The following is a 15,613-nucleotide window of genomic DNA, read 5'->3' as shown; positions in this document are numbered from 1 at the left end:
GACCCCTAAGAAGCTCCCTCCCGCCTTCCCGAAGCTTCTGTCCACTCCTTATGGCCTCCAGGTCCCCAGAGGTCCCAGCAGACAGCCATGCTTTCTCCTTCGCGAAGAGGAGAACTATGCGTCCCTGCCCGGAAGGGTCCCGGGGCCGAAAGCTCCCCTGGGCCTTGAGCGAGCCTCCCAGGAAGGGAGTCCCTGGGAGTTTCCTTCCAGCTCCATCCTGATGGGAAAGCACCACGTCTGGTCCACCAGCCGCAATGGCTCCGGCACAGCCCTCACCTACAGCCCCCAAGATGGAGGCCCAAGCCACTGGAGTCCATGGGCACCACAGGCCCTGGCTGTGCTCCCCGACTCTGTAATAAGCTGACCCATCAGAATCAATACAAAGTCGTGTGGCTCAGCTCCCAGCGAGGAAAGAGCAGGTGTGGAAGACACGGGGGACGAAGCGGGGCTGCAGGCGGCAGCCGTCCGGTGAGATACACGCTGGGAATCTCCTCGGGGGCTTCTGGAAAGGGGTTAAAAGCCGGAGACTATGAGTGACGTGGTCCAGCGAGTCCAAAGGACAACTGCCTCTCCATATGAGATATGAGGCTGAGCTCCGACCAGGGTGTGAGCCCTGAGGGCAGGGGCCACGCGGTCAGGTCCCGGGGCGGAAGCGCTAGGGAACCCTTCTTGGCACTGCAGCCCCTAAACCACTCTTGGTAAACAAGCAAAGGGAAATTTCCCCAGGGCCCCAGGCAGGGACTTGCCAACAAATCAAAGGTCAGCAGAGCCACAAATCAACTGTATTTGCACCAAATAGTTTGTGAAGAGTTATTTGAAAAATGCCTTGGCCAGAAAAATTCCCTGGAGCTGAATCAACTCAAAGAACACAACAGAGAATGGGAAACGTGCATCTTCCTCCTCTCCCAGGCGAGCAGCTGAGCAGTGAGAGCTGCCCCCCTCCCCCGCAATAGCACGGTCCCAGATGTAAGTGTTCGTGGCCCAGGGTGCCGAAAGGTCTTCATGCGACCGCCACTGCGGCCGGCAGACATAGAGCTTGGGCGGGGCCTGCCCAGATCCTTCAACCTTCCCGGGATCCAGGGCCTGCACGAGACGCTCTGGCGGTGGAACCAGCATGAGGCTCTGCTCACCTGGACTGTGATGTCACTGACATCAGCCAGGTGTGACCCGGGCCCTAGCTCATGAGGACCCTCTTTCAGTTAAATATGCACGTGTGTATGGAAAGAGATCTGGAAGGATCTACACCTTGGTGTTACCAGATGTCAATTCAAGATGCCTGAATTTTCTGAACCTTTTATCATGAATGTGTACTTTTATTATTTTTTTAAAGGCAGCATTGTTTAGCAAGAAATTGTTTTCTTGTTACCACAGTTATTGGCTATAGAAGATTTAGAAAACTACAGAGACCAAAAAGGGGAGAGGGCCACCTGTGATCGTAATCTCCCCACCCGGATATATTCTCTTGAACTTCTAGTAAATTTCCTTTGGTTCTTTTCTATAAATATGCATTTTTTACACAAAAAAGAGAGATCATATGGTACATTCTTTTTATAATCTACTTTTCTACTTCATAATGTATGCTCAACATTTTCTACGTCATCCACATCCTCCTCCGATAACATTTCAGTGGCTTACAGTATTCTATGAAATGGATGTACCATGCTTCCTTTAATTCGTTCCTTCCACTGAGGTTTTCAATCAACAGACACATCTCTCTAAGCCACTGCAGGCAAATTGTCATAGTGCTGTTCTACAAATATGCCTACCATATGCAGACATACAGTAGAATTGCATTTTCTTGGCCCTGGGGAGTTAGGTGTCGTCATATCACTTGTTTTGGCCAATGAAACGAGAGCAGTGATGAGCCTGGGAGGAGCTTTAAGCGTCTGTGCCCATTTGAGAGCGGTCTGTGCACGCACAGCCCCAACCAACCTACAACGGACACAGAGCACAGTGGGGAAACGAGCTCTGGGGTCTTAGCCATCGGGATTAGGGACCGTTTTGTTTCTGTAACGTAACCTCTCTGGCCTCGACTGCCTGGCCTCAGGGCTGATGGAGAGACAAGGTTAAAGACAGAGTCCCAACCCTCCAAGTGTGTGTGGTCTTGTTGGGGACCTCCAGCCTAAATACAAGGAAAGAGTTCAATGATGAGCCGCCAACCACCATGCAGAGCCAGGACGCCATGGAGCAGACGGGAAACGTCCAGCCCCTGAAAGGACAGCAGGACGCCATCTGAGCAGAAGGTGCTGGGATGGCCGGGCAGGCTCTGTGGAGGAAGCATGAAGGCTGGGGAGGTTTGAGGGCAGGGGTGGGGGGCAGGAGGTCAAGGGCGGTGGGAGAGCAAAGGCGTCGTGATCGAGCACAACACGGCGCCCAGAGGACTGCTGAGCAGGTGATTTTGTGTGAAGCAGAGGTTCTGAGCAAATGGGGGCTAAAAACAGTCAGAGAAAGAGAAAAGGGCCTGTTTGGGAGAAATCACTGCTGCAAGGAGAGACGTTCCCATTTTTCCTTTGGAGAAAAAATGCCTCCGTAACCTGCCTCCTCAAGAATGGCATGGGTGAATCTGAACTTCGGAGGTTTAATAGGGCTTGTTTAAGTCAAGCACGCCCTTGATTTGAAGACAAGAGTAAGGTGACTTCAGATAGAGTCAAAACTATTGTGGTTTTCAAATCCTATTTGAGTGATCTCTCCCCACAGCTACAGGTGCTGACCACACTTTCCATCTTATCAGTCAGCCAGTGTCAGTCAGCCTGTCAGTGTCCCTCAGTATCAGTCAATCCACCAATCACTGTCTGTCAGTCAGCCAGTCTGCGTCTGTCAGTCAGCTAGTCAGTAAGTACAGCATTCAGCTGGTTTCTTGAGCGCCGTGCCCATTTGCCTCTATCTACCCAGCACCTTTCCTGTTTCTGTCATGGGGATAGGTATGTCATTCCTCCACGAGGACACACAGGTGATGTTGTTTCCCCAGGAATTCAGAACAAAGCAATTCCCCAGCTGGGTCAGGCCCTCAGCCCCTCATTTTCAGCCTGGCTGCCAGCTGCTAGGCTGAGCGGCCGTGATCCCAAGGCTTCCTGAGGGCATCAGCTCAGAAGTGACTGAAAGGGACCCAGGTCACCTTAGACTCTGGGGAGGCACTTCCTCCCCTGTAGGGGTTTTGGAGGCTTCCCACCTAAGTGCTCATCTGGCCGCAGTCCCAGGACTGGCAAGATGAACGCAATGATACCTCGGGTGCCGCAGCAGCAGGGCCTCCCAACTTCCTCCCACAGAAAGCTCTGCCGTCTGCTGTCTGTGGATGTGACTAAGGGGGAAGTGAATAAACACAGCAGCTCCTTTCTCGGGTGCAGCCAGTGTTGGGGGTGGAGGAGGGTGGGGACGTCCTAAGTCCTGGTGCACAGGGACCTTCCCCAGTGACAGACCCCCTGTGTTCCCCATTTCTTGCTTGTAGAAAAAGCTTTAGTCTCCTAGGCCTTCCCTGAGTTCCAAAGAACAGGCCCAAGCAGTTAATGATTAGAGAAATAAAAAAGCAGAAACAAAGGAAAAGCAGTGAAGCAAAAAAGTAATAATAACCTAAATAATAGTCCAGCCATAAAAGAATCACAAGACTCCGAGTTTCTCCTTGAGGGAGATAGATAAACTTCTGACTCACATTTTTAGTCGTTTTTACAGAAGCCAGGACCCCACCAAGTGAAGACTGCTGACCACAAACACGTAGACCCTAGACTGGTTGGACCAGAAGGTTGATGACTGAGATTACTGAAACATCACACTGTTACCTCACCACTAACCAATCAAAAAACTGTCCATGTACTGTGCAACCCTCAGCTCTGATTTTGCCTTTTAAAACCCTTGCCTGAAAGCCATTGGGGAGTTCAGGTCTTTTGAGCACCAGCTGCCCATTCTCCTTGCCTGGCTCCATGCAATAAATGCTGTACTTTCCTTCCCCACAGCCCAGTGTCAGTAGATTGGCTTTGCTGTGCATGGGGCATTTGTTTTGTCTGCCTGGACACTGTACCCGCTTCTTTGAGGGAACCACTCACCATCCCCAACTCCCCACAAAGTACCTGGGTTCAGGTGTGAGCTGATAATCAGTGTGCACCTAAGACCCAGTGAACCAATGGTAGAACCTCACAGCAACTGGTTGGGATGGACACGTGATCCAAGCCAGGCCAATCAGAATTCTTCCCAGGATTTTTCTGAGGCTGCCTCCTGAGTCCTTTAGCTAGAAGGCTATGTGCCTGTCTGCCAACAGAATGGCTTTCACAGTGCAGGGAAAATCTTAAGGGAGAGAATGATCGCACATATAGAAGAAAACAGATGAGAGAGTCCTGACAGGGTTCGAGCCCCTAAATTCAGTCAACCCCACAGCTGCCCCCATCCTGGCCTCCCGCCATTTGGTTTGTGAGCCTTGCTTGTAAAAAACCACCTTGCCCGACACAAATGAGCATGCCTGCTGCCCTGTTAGAGCCCCCCCTGCGTACATCTGGTACTCCCTTGGAAGTGGCCAATCCAGTGTGCAGTTTGCCAATCCCCCCGACTTCCCCTCTTCAGTCTCTTGCATGAGAGGCGGGCACTTAGAGGGCACTCGTTTCAATGCTCAGTTGCCAATGTCTTGAAATTCTTTATCGCTTTTGAACAAGGAGCCCTGCTATTTGACTTTACGTAGGGCCCCACGAGTTACCTTTGCACAGGGTCCTGGCTCCACGCGTTCCCTCATGGTGGGATCTGCGATTCCACTTCGTCGCTCCAGTTCCCAGGGCCCCCTCCCCCATCACCCACTCCTTAATAACCCTTCCACTCAGCCCCTCCCCTATGCTCTTCTCTCCCACCGGAGGCTTTTTTCCCAGAGGCAGCGAGCCATTCCCGCGCCAGCTGGGAGTTGTCTATTTGCTCCCCATCTGAGCTCTGTGTAAAATCCGGAGAGCAGCGATTCACTGACCTGGAACAATGCCGACAACAGGAGTGGCTTCTCTTGCTTCTAGCCCTCAACCCCCAACATTCTGCAACTGTGTCTCAAACCAGCTTCCAGAGGCCTCTGAGAAAGCTACACCACATAGCAAACAACAGTCCAGCACGGGGAGCCTCAGATCTGAGTGACGGAGGACTCTGCCTGTGTCCTCGGGTACAGCCTGCTGAACGTCCAGCAAAGGCACGTCCTTGCCTCGGGCTTCGCTGCTTCTCCTGGAAAAGGTGAATTCCAGCCCTCTCCCCGCCTCCCCCAAGGGGGGAATAACACTGAATAAAGCAGCTATAACCTCAGCCTTCACACCCACAATATTTAACGTGAGAAAACCGCCCTGGGGGGGAAAAGCCGACACAAGGGAAACTGACATACAATTTGACAATGGAGAGTCCAGGTGTGGGTAAAAGTGATTTATTTTTGGAGCACAGTAATAGTTATGCAACTAGGAACATTTCATTCACCCCCATCCCATTCATGTTTCGTGTCACAAAGACATACCAAGACTTTGGAAAGAATTCCAAAGGGGATTACATTGAAATGTGCTGTTTCTTCACTTGTTTTTGTGCTCGTCTTAATCACAGTGCACCAAATAAAATAGCTTTACAGCTTACTCAAACTCAGACTTGTCCTCAAAGGAAGCAGTTTAAACATTTCTAACTGTAAATCAGCAATGCAACGATTCCAAGTCAGGACACAGACCCAAGAGACAAAAGCAGCTCTAACGTAAAGCTTGTCTTGTCAAAAGAAAAAAAAAACCCCACACCACCATGAGGGGAATCCAATTTGCCTAGAAAGAGTGGGTCTTCTTCAGGACTGCAGTCCCAAAATATTAAGATACAATTGTGGGTGTTGTCTTTGGGAAAAAAAGAGGTGAGGAAGAGATCTGACCTAAGCCGCACTAAGAATCCGGTTTAAAAATGTGAAAGGGCTCACAGGGGACAAGAGGTCTCTGTATCTCCAAAGGAAACATTTACCCCACTGAAGGGGGCAGGAGCAGATTCTCCGGGGGGCGCACTGGGCTGCGCCAGCCATGCCCATAGGGAGCGCTTGCCAGTCGGCAGGAGGCTTGGGAGCTGGTTTTCCACTGGGAGGTACCTCACACTCTCCTCATGAACACACCAGCCAAGATCTGTGAGCTGGACTCATAACCCTGAGTGAATGGGTGGACGCCACCCAGAGATGCCATGGCCCCGGAGGACTCAGGCCCGCGTCCTGGCAGCACTGTCTCATCTCTTGTCCTTTGCAAATGAGTGGGCCCCTTCCCCCCAAAATTCAAAGCAGTAGTTAGCTAGGAGAAACAGCCATGGTTGAAGGTGGCGAGAAACCTCCATGACTGAGGCTCACCCCAGCTCTGACCAACCCCCCAGAGGTTTCTGAGCAAAAGTCCTGACTCACAGGGCTTGGGCTCAGCTGTGAGGGGTAGCTCAGAAGGCTTGGCCAGTATAGGGCCTGGGCTGGAAACTGCCGTGATGGACGGCTGAAAACAGGGACGCTTAGCCCTGAGTCAAGGGGCGTGTGTGTGTGTGCCGTGTGCCTGTGTGTGTGGTGTGCGTGTGTGAAGGGTGTGAGGGCCCCGGCCAGATGCCCCTGCCACACCCCCACAGACCAGCACAGCCACGTAATCTCAGAGTGACAAGTGGAGCCCACACGTGGAGGCTAGAACTGGGTTCCCCTCAAGAGGTTAGACAGAGCTCATGTGAAAACCTCCTGATGCCAACATCTGCACCAGCCAACTGACTACCTATTTCAAACGTGATCTGATGTAATGAAATTCAAGGCCATTCACCAGTTTTCCACCTTTGGCCATGGCCGCCAAGGGCCTACAGGCACACCCGGAGCTAACAAAGGAGAGTTTCCCACTTAGCCTGATTACGTGGGGTGTGTCTCTCTTCCGCTCCATTTCGGGTGTCACCCACTAAACTGATCTTGGGACCCACTTGTGGCTCCCAGTTGCAGCTGGACCAAAACAGCCCTGGAGTGTTCCGGACAAACCCTTGGAGCCCTAGCGGGCCTTTGCAGTCTTCAGGCAAGAGAAACCACTCCCTCTATGGGAGGCAACCTTATTCTGCAGAACACGGACCTCCAGCAGCAGCCCCTGTGTGGTCAGGGAAGGTCACCAAGTGCCGCCGTGGGCACCGCAGAGGGTGAGGAAGCTGGCCTCCTCCAGGGAACGGACCGTCTTTAAAGGAAAGGGGGCTCCACAGGGTGGGCCAGCCCAGATGCAGGCTGACCACAGCCACCAGCCCGGTGGGGTCGCAAGGCAAGACTGGGGCAGCACATGTGGTGGCCTCGATGAGCTCTCAGGGCTTCCCCACGGGCGCACCGGACCTCTGGAATCTCTGGATAAGGAGGATGAGCCTGGCGATGTCGGAGAGCTCGGGGAACAGGGCCATGACGCTGTCCACCTGGTGGGGCGGGAAGGTGCTGCAGAGCACGGTGCGTGCCCTGGCACGCGAGTCCACCTCGGGGGCGGCAGCCTGGGGCACGGACCCCGAAGCCCCCCCGAGGGCGTCTTCATCCCAGCGTGATCCCACCCAGGCCGAGCGGCCCGGGAGCCAGCCGGCCCCTGGAGGAAGGGCCCACGGGTCGGCGGGCTGCCGGCACGGGGGGCGCCGGTCACTCTGCGGGGCGCCGGGGCGGTATCCGCCCCGTAGGCCCGGCGGGCTCCGGGGGCTCTGGAGGCCGGGCGGCACTGGCGGGGACGGCGCGGGCCCGGACGCCCCCCAATCGGGACAGGGCGGCCTGGGCGCGCGGCCGCTGCCGGGGCCCCGAGGGGGCGCGCAGAGGGGCCCCGGGTCGTCGCTGAGGACGAGCCGCGAGAAAACGTCTCCGAGAGTCGCCACGTCGGCCGCCCGCGCGCTCCCCCGCCGCGCCTCCTCGCCGCCCGCGCCCCGCCAGGCCAGCGTTTGCGCGCGGAGCTCATCGGCCACAGCCAGCTGCGCGTGGTGCGGCCTCTCCGGGTGGTAGAACTTGCACTTGATGCCGTAGGTGCATTTCTTGCCTGGAAGGGGCGGGGCAGGGGGAGAGGGCTCCTGGTGAGAGACCTTGGGTGGGGAGGCCCGGTGTGGTCCGGGCAGTGCCCGCCCTGCGCGGCCTTTCTCGTTGGAGATTCCTCCGGGAAGGCCCCCGGGCCTGCTGCAGACTTGTCAGGTTTAGGGCGGGACGAGGTGGGGACAAGTGCCCTGGGGCGCAGACAGGACGAATGAGGGTGCGGCACCCTACTCCTCGTGGTATTTTCCACTGGACACGGTACCCCAGTGTTACCCACCCAGCGCAGGGGGACTGTTGTCTGGAAGTTCCCATGACCAGGGACTGAGACCAAATCTCTGGATCCAGTGACCTTCAGCCTCCACTTCCCCAGAGACACTGGATCCGGCCAACCTAGTGGCGGGGGGCGGGGGGGGCGGGTGTTGGGAGTGGGTGCTCATGACATAGGATTGTGCCTCCAGTGCTGACTCAGTTTACCCTATTGTCCACATCCCTTGTGCTAATCACTGCCCTTCCCTTACAGACTGTTTTTAACAGAGGTGATCAAATAATTTATCATCCAAACCAGGGCCCTTCTGAGAGTGGAAGGGAACAGGATGGGCCACCTCAACGTGTGTGTGTGTGTGTGTGTGTGTGTGTGTGTGTGTGTGTGTGTGTGATCACCTTAATTCTAACAAGAAATGACTCTGAGTATCACTTACGGCATCTTAAACTTCTATAGGCACAAAAAACGAGGCGTGGGGACATTAAATAACTTGCCCAAAGCAAGCTAATGAAAGAGCTGGCTAGAAAGCCAGCGTCCCTGGAGGTCTCTGGGAGAGAATCCTTAATTCTTAATGGATCGCACCAACCAGAGTCCCTAAGGGTAGGTAGGGGTTTAGGTGAGACTGTGGGGCAGGATGTGGGCACAAGGTGCCAGGGGAGGGACTGAGAAAGGAGAGCGTGGGGTGCACACAGCATCCCTGCTCCCTGGATATGACGTTGCTCTGTGTGTGACCCCTGCATTCAGCCCTCACAAACCGCATGCAACAGGGGTCCAGGATGGCAGTTCACCATTACAATAACCCTGTCCGGAACCTGCCGTCCAGAGAGGGTAAGTTACCTCCCCAGCGTCACACAGCTGATTAAGGGCAGAAGCCGGGCTAGAACCCAGGCTGCGGACCACCCAGCCAGCGCTTCTGACCTGAACAGGGCCCACGAGGCGTGGGGCGCTACCCACCATAGGGGCAGTGTTGCCAGGACGGCTCTGGGGGCTTTGGCTTCCTGCTCAGGAAGTTGCTCAGGGTGGGTCCCCGACGGCCCAGGGGGTCATCAGGAGGCATGAACCTGGAAGACAAGCACAGGGGAGTGACTGCGAGGCCCACAGAGACCCGCCGCGGGCAGCACCAGGGCTCTTGCCGTCCAGGACTCTTTCTCCCACCCAGGGGTTGTCACAGCGTGTTAGAGCAGCACAGCCTTCCTCCACACTGACCCGCACAGAGCACAGCACTGACAGATCCCAGGACAGCAGCCCCTGGGCCTTGTCCAAGTTTTTCTCCTGCTGAGTCAGCAATGCCAGAATCACTTAGCAACTCCTGGAAACATGCAGCCTCCGGGCTTCACACCAGACCTGCTTAATCAGAACCTCAAGTTGTTCAGGAATCTGCATTTTAACAACTTCCCAGATCATTTTTATCCACTAAAGTTGAAGCATAATTGCACTAGGGCCTAGTCTGAAAGCGACTCTAAGCTGCATTCCAATGTCCTCAGCAGAAGGCTGGAGACCTCCGGGGGGCCCGGGGGACTCTCTGGTCCTGGGAGCTCCATTTCTCCCGTGTTGCCCCCACAGCTCTGGGCCTCTCAGGTTGGGGATGAAAATTAACAGAGTTCAAAACGCCAGCTGGTGGGTCAGCGAAGAAGCGGATCCGGGTGCAGCCTGAACACAGGTGCGGCGGCACACGCAGCCCCAGGGCTCAGCGCAGGCTCCCCCCTCCTCTGCAAACCACGGGCGGGGGTCACTTTGTCACTCTCTGACACCACCCTGCCCCCCGCCTGCCCCTTCCCTTCCCTGGCTTTGGTCTGAGGAGGAAGGGAATGCATCCTCGATGCCCGCAGCTCAAAAGGGAAAACAACTTTCCTCAGAAGGGAAACTCCCTGGTTCAGCACGATCCACTTTTCGTACGAATACTGTCGTTCCCAGGAGGCGCTTCCAGGTCACGCAGAGGTTCCACTCGAGAGGGAGTGGATTCTGATCGGGGGCTTGTATTTACGGGCTGCTTTCCCCCTTAATGTCAAGGGTCACGCTGGGGTCCCACCGTGCAGACCACATCCCCCAGGCCGGCCCCGAGCTGGGTGATCCCTGGTCCCGGGTAGCCTGCGTGGCTCAGATCCCAGCTACACAGCCGGCTTCTCAGAGTTGGGCCCTGACCAAGAATCCAGGGAGCCACCCAGTGCAGTTATTAAAAGTTCCCAAAGGCGTCACCTCCTGCTCTTTCCCGGGCCTCACAGCCGGGAGCTGGGCCAGGAGGGCCCTATGGACGTGCCCTGGGCACGGGGCGAGCGTCCTTGCCCACAGGCAGGCGGCAGGCTCTGCCCTCTGGCAGTCGGGGGACCTTCGGGCAGGCCCTGAGCAGAGGCCAGTGTGTCAAGAGGACTTGGCCTGGACCCCAGGCTGTCACCAGGTCAGAGGCGGCCATGATCCGTCAGAACTCAGTGAGGATTTTCGGGATCCGAGGGTGCCAGCCTTGCCAGCTTCCTCCGGGCCTGAGCCAGAGAGAGGAAGCCTCCAGCCTCCTGAACGTGGAAATGGCCGTGGGGGATGCTGCGGAGTAGCTGCTGTGACCGTCCGCCCTGGGGCGTAGGACGGTGCCTCTGCCTCCTTGGCTGTGGGCCAAGGGGTGGTGGGGGCAGCAGTACGCCCTGGAGGCACATGTCCTGGCCTGGCCTGAGAATAACCGCCACCACCAGGGGTACATACAGTCCTCTCTGGTCCTCACGACCGTCTCAGAGGTAAGTGTGACTAATCCAAGGGCAGATGATTCAAGGTGAAGAACATTCAGCCCAGGGAGGTTGAGAGCTTTCCTCACCACACACAGCCAGTAAGTGGCAGAACCTCAATTTGAAACCTCATCTGCTGCTTCCAGAGCCCTAGCCCTTTCCACCACACACACAGCCCCGCAGGCTCCAGGTCAGGAGCTGGTCTGCCGTGTGCAGGTGGCCTGATATAGCGGCCACGTGGCCTCTGTCTCCCCATCTTCCCTACCCAAGGGCTACAGCCATTTACACTCACTCACTCAGTAATCTACAACTAGTCACTGGGTGCCTATGATGCGCCAGGCTGGCTGGAGCTGTGGCACATAAGACACATACAGTCCCTGCCCTCACGGAGTTGGGGAGCTTGTCCCAAACCACATTCCTACAAGCCAGTGAGAGAGCCCAGAATGAGGACCGAGCTACCATGCCTGGAACAGAAATTGGAATACGAGTGACGTCCCAGCCTGCTGTGCCCTCCCATCTTGTCCCACCCTGTGACCATGCCCACCTTGCCAGGCTCTTCAGCATGCCCCAGGACACCTGCAGTGGACCAGCCATCACATCCTGCCCACCTCAGCCCGGTCTAGGGGCTCACCCAGCACTTGCTAACTGGTCTGTGCTTTGTGGACCAGCCATCACACCCTGCCCACCTCAGCCCCATCTAGGGACTCACCCAGCACCTGCTAACTGGTCACCCAGCACCTGCTAACTGGTCTGTGCTTTGTGACCCTGACTTCGTCCTCCCTTTGCTGTAGCTGGTTGGTCCGGGGGGACCTGACCCAGGAGAAACACCCTAGGGGACAGATGAACCAACCAGATTCTCTTGAAAGTGTCAACCAAGACGTATTAAGACAGAGACGGTTCCAAGATCTTCACAGCCCCAAAGAAAAGGTGATGGTGCCCACTCCCATCCGGAATTCAAAACTTCGAAAAAAAACAGACAGAAGCATAAAAGAAGTGAAAGGGAGTGCAACAAAGTTCAGATTCACCCCATGATGACAGTTCCAGTGCTCTTGTTTGAAATGTTAAATTCTTCAAAAATAAAAAAAAAAGAAAGGTCCCCCCAAGGCCATGCATCAGGCAACTGGGTGCTGGCTCAGCTGGATGTGGGCTTGGGAACAGAAAGGTCACAGGACAGTTGGTACAAGACAGCCCCGTGGGGGACATCTGGTCACGAAAGAGAGGAGGCAGAGAGGGCCAACAGAGAGATGTGCGGCGGGGAAGGGGCGCGGGCGGCCCGGGGCAGGGGGTTCTGAGCCCGTGACTAAGCCCCGCGGGGGCCCTTGTCACCGCCCCGCCCCCTACCCGCCCTGGGACCCCACGGGCCACACGCACCGGTCGTTGACGAAGGAGAACATGAGCAGCCTCTGCTCGATGAACCACTTCCACTCGGGGTTCTCGCTCTGCAGGTCGCGGTAGTTGTCGTTGGAGACGATGACCCCGTCCTGCTCGTAGGCCACCTTCACGATGTAGCGGTCGTCGTAGCAGACCACGCGCTTGCCGCTCACCTTGCGGGACGGCGTGTACACCAGCACCGCCTGCCTCTCCAGCTCCTCCAGCACGTGCTGCTCTGGGGGCCGCAGGGCGGGGACCGCATGAGGCGCTTTCTCGGAGGGGCTCTCCACCCCCAGAGCCGTCCTAAACTCCGGAGCGGCTCCGGCAGCTCAGGGCTCCTCTCTGATCAGCTCGCCCCTCCCACCCGTCCCCGCCTCCCTCCCCCTACTCCCCCTTCCCCTAGACCCCTCCCCCCTCTCCCCCCTCCCCCTCTCCCCTATGGCCCAGCCTAGCAGGCGAAGAGCAGGGAGGTCTCGAGAGGAATTTGCCAGCAGCCTGAGGTCAAGTGGGCTCTTGGCTTCTGTCCTGCCTGCGTCATGACGGGAGCCCTGAGGATGGTGCCCAGCCAGGGAGACACACTTTGGAAGGAAGAGTGAAGCCTTGTCGTTGTGATGGTTACCTGCCCCGTGCCCCTCCCACGGTAGACACAGAGGCCTTCTTCTAGAGAAAGACATCCCTATTTTAACTAGAATCCCGGCACTTAGGAATTACCAGGAGCCCTGCATCCACCTGGAAGAGTGCTGCCGGGGCCCTTAGCGGAGAACCACTGCCCCCTCTCCCATGACACAGGAGTCTGCTGCGACACCTTCAGGACGGAGCAGCCCACAACTGACAGCTTTGAGGGACACAAGAATGTCACGCAGAGAGGCCGGGATTAGGAATCTGCAGCCTACATTCCGCTCTTAGCTCCAGCTCTCGGGTTTTTCACCCCTCTCTGAACATCAGGTTTTGCACTTATAAGATGAGGAGGATGACTCCTGCACCTGCCTCCCAGCATCTGTGGGGCGACTGGACCAGCGCATGTGGGGCGAGCCCCCAAGAAGCCAGGGAGGAGGGAGTGTGTCCTGGGAGCTGCAGACGTTACAAGGTCTCTTAGCAGGAGCTAAAATCCGCATCTCTGGACGGCCTACTCTTTGATCTGAGTTTTGCCTTCGGAGACAAAAGAAATCCCTTCCACACGAAACAGTTACTCCGCATGTGGAAGATTATTAGCATATTCGTCCCCCATGTCTCAGTCCTTCCCTATATGACATGGTTCCCAGACTTTTCAAAAGTGCATAATGCATGTATGGTACAAAGAATAATTTTTTTTCAATGCCGTGTCTGTGGTGATCTTTTTTTTTTTTTTTTTTTTTTTGCGGTACGCGGGCCTCTCACTGTTGTGGCCTCTCCCGTTGCGGAGCACAGGCTCCGGACGCGCAGGCTCAGCGGCCATGGTTCACGGGCCCAGCTGCTCCGCGGCATGGGGCATATTCCCGGACCGGGGCACGAACCCGCGTCCCCTGCATCGGCAGGCAGACTCTCAACCACTGCACCACCAGGGAAGCCCTGATCATTTTGTAATGTATAAAAATATCGAATTGAGACAGGAAGGAAGGCGGAAGGACACAACTATTGAAAGAATGACACAACCATTAAGAAGAACGGGATGCGACAAAAACTGGTTAGAACCTACTAGGCGCAACACGGCAGAAGATTAGACTTCCCTAGACCTTGAGCCTCATTATACCCTTATTGTAATGCATTAACTAAATGACACTATGACAGGCACCATGACAGTTTCAAGGCTAGCCATAAAAGGCCAAAAAGTAGGGGTGCCCCAATTCCTAGAAACCCCTGCCCCTTCTCCAAGACAGTTAGAATATTCCCCCCACTCATTAGCCCAGCCCATAAAAACTAACCACTGCATATCGCAGGGCCGGCTCTCACCCTCTGAGATGGCCCACACTCTGTCTATGGAGTGTGTAGCTCTCTAAATAAACCTGCTTTCACTTTACTATGGTTCACTCTAGAATTCTTTCCTGCCCAAAGCCAAGGACCCTCACTTGGTCGTCTGTCCCAAGGACTCACTCAAGACCTCAGACATGACTATCCTCTTGTGCCCCATTTTTCCTGCAACAGAATCACTACGTTGTACATCTGAAATTAATACAATACTGTAAGTCAATTATACTTCAATTTAAAACTACAGTTCATTAGTTAAATGCCATGTGTGCGGTACTCCCTTTGAGAAATAGAACACGGCCCGTGCTTTGAAGTCCCCATTGCCCCTCGAAGTTTGCATCTCCCTCCACTCCCTTTAAGATAACCCAATTTTGAGACCTTTGTGTTTATAATTCCCTTGCTTTTATTTTTTTAAATGCATATCTATGTACCCTTCAAAAGGACAATTTCCAATGTGATTATGAGCCTCCAGACTTCACACAAATGGAATCACCTCGCACATATTCTTGGGCGACTTCTTTCCTCATTGAACATTGTGTGCCTGAGGTCTGGCCATGTCATGACTGTCAGTTTTGCACAGAAGTCTCCTGGTACAGAAGGACAAGGGTTCCTCTAGGGTCTGTCTTAAGGAGTGATATTGCTGAGTTGTAGGGAAAGGCACTTTACAAGGTAACGCTGCGTTATTTTCCAAAGTAGTTATATCAAGTTACTACCCAACACAGCGTCTAAGGCAACCTTGCCAGCACTTGGCATTTGCAGGTTTTTAAAATTTTTCCCAGTCTGGTGGGTGAAACGTGGCCTCTTGCTGTGATTTTATTTTGCATTTCTCTGGTTACTAATACAACTGAGCATCGCTTCATATGTTTATTGGCCGTTTGTGTTTTCTCTTCTGTCAAAGGCCTATTCATGCCTTAGCACATTTTTCTACATATTTGTCCTTTGTCTTGGTCTTATTAGTTTGGATAAGTTCCCTATAGATTCCAACAGGAATCCTTCATCAGGGATAAGTGATATATGGCCTCTCCCAGGTTGAGGCTTGTCTTTTCGTTTTCTTGTTTTTGTGGTATTTGCTAATGAACGGAAGCTTTTATTGTAATGTAGGCAAATTTATGACTCTTTCCGCTGTCTCTGCATTTGTTGTGGCTTGTTTAAAAATTCTTCCCTACCCCAAAGTGAATTCCCTACTCTTTATCCATTATGTATCGCACAATATATATTGCACAATATTGCACAGCTGTTGAAAGACACCATTCTCCATGTTCAGACCATAAAGAATAATCTGGGACAACTGGTCCATGATGAACACAGGTGTTCATCCCCCCTCCTTCTCATAATCCCATTGAAAGAGAAGGGAAGCAGTACAGAAGGGGTAGG

At 54.5% G+C, this 15,613-nt stretch overlaps 1 protein-coding gene across 2 annotated transcripts in view; it reads right to left on the bottom strand.

Annotated features, from left to right (window-relative positions):
* Window positions 1-5,364: 5,364 nt before the first annotated feature.
* ZC3H12D (zinc finger CCCH-type containing 12D) overlaps window positions 5,365-15,613 on the bottom strand; it is a 35,286-nt gene continuing 25,037 nt past the window's right edge. For both annotated transcript variants that reach the window (XM_060167652.1, XM_060167651.1), the window contains exons 5-7: window positions 12,296-12,530; window positions 9,168-9,274; window positions 5,365-7,961 (exon numbers count right to left, since the gene is read on the bottom strand). In XM_060167652.1, the coding sequence (XP_060023635.1) occupies window positions 7,261-7,961; window positions 9,168-9,274; window positions 12,296-12,530 (1,043 nt within the window). In that variant the 3' untranslated portion in view covers window positions 5,365-7,260. The remainder of the gene's footprint in view (window positions 7,962-9,167; window positions 9,275-12,295; window positions 12,531-15,613) is intronic.

This window comes from Lagenorhynchus albirostris, chromosome 12 (genome assembly GCF_949774975.1).
Source record: "Lagenorhynchus albirostris chromosome 12, mLagAlb1.1, whole genome shotgun sequence".
NCBI lineage: Eukaryota > Metazoa > Chordata > Mammalia > Artiodactyla > Delphinidae > Lagenorhynchus > Lagenorhynchus albirostris.
Note: the sequence above shows the minus strand (reverse complement) of the source record. Positions and strands in the feature narration are given on the sequence as shown.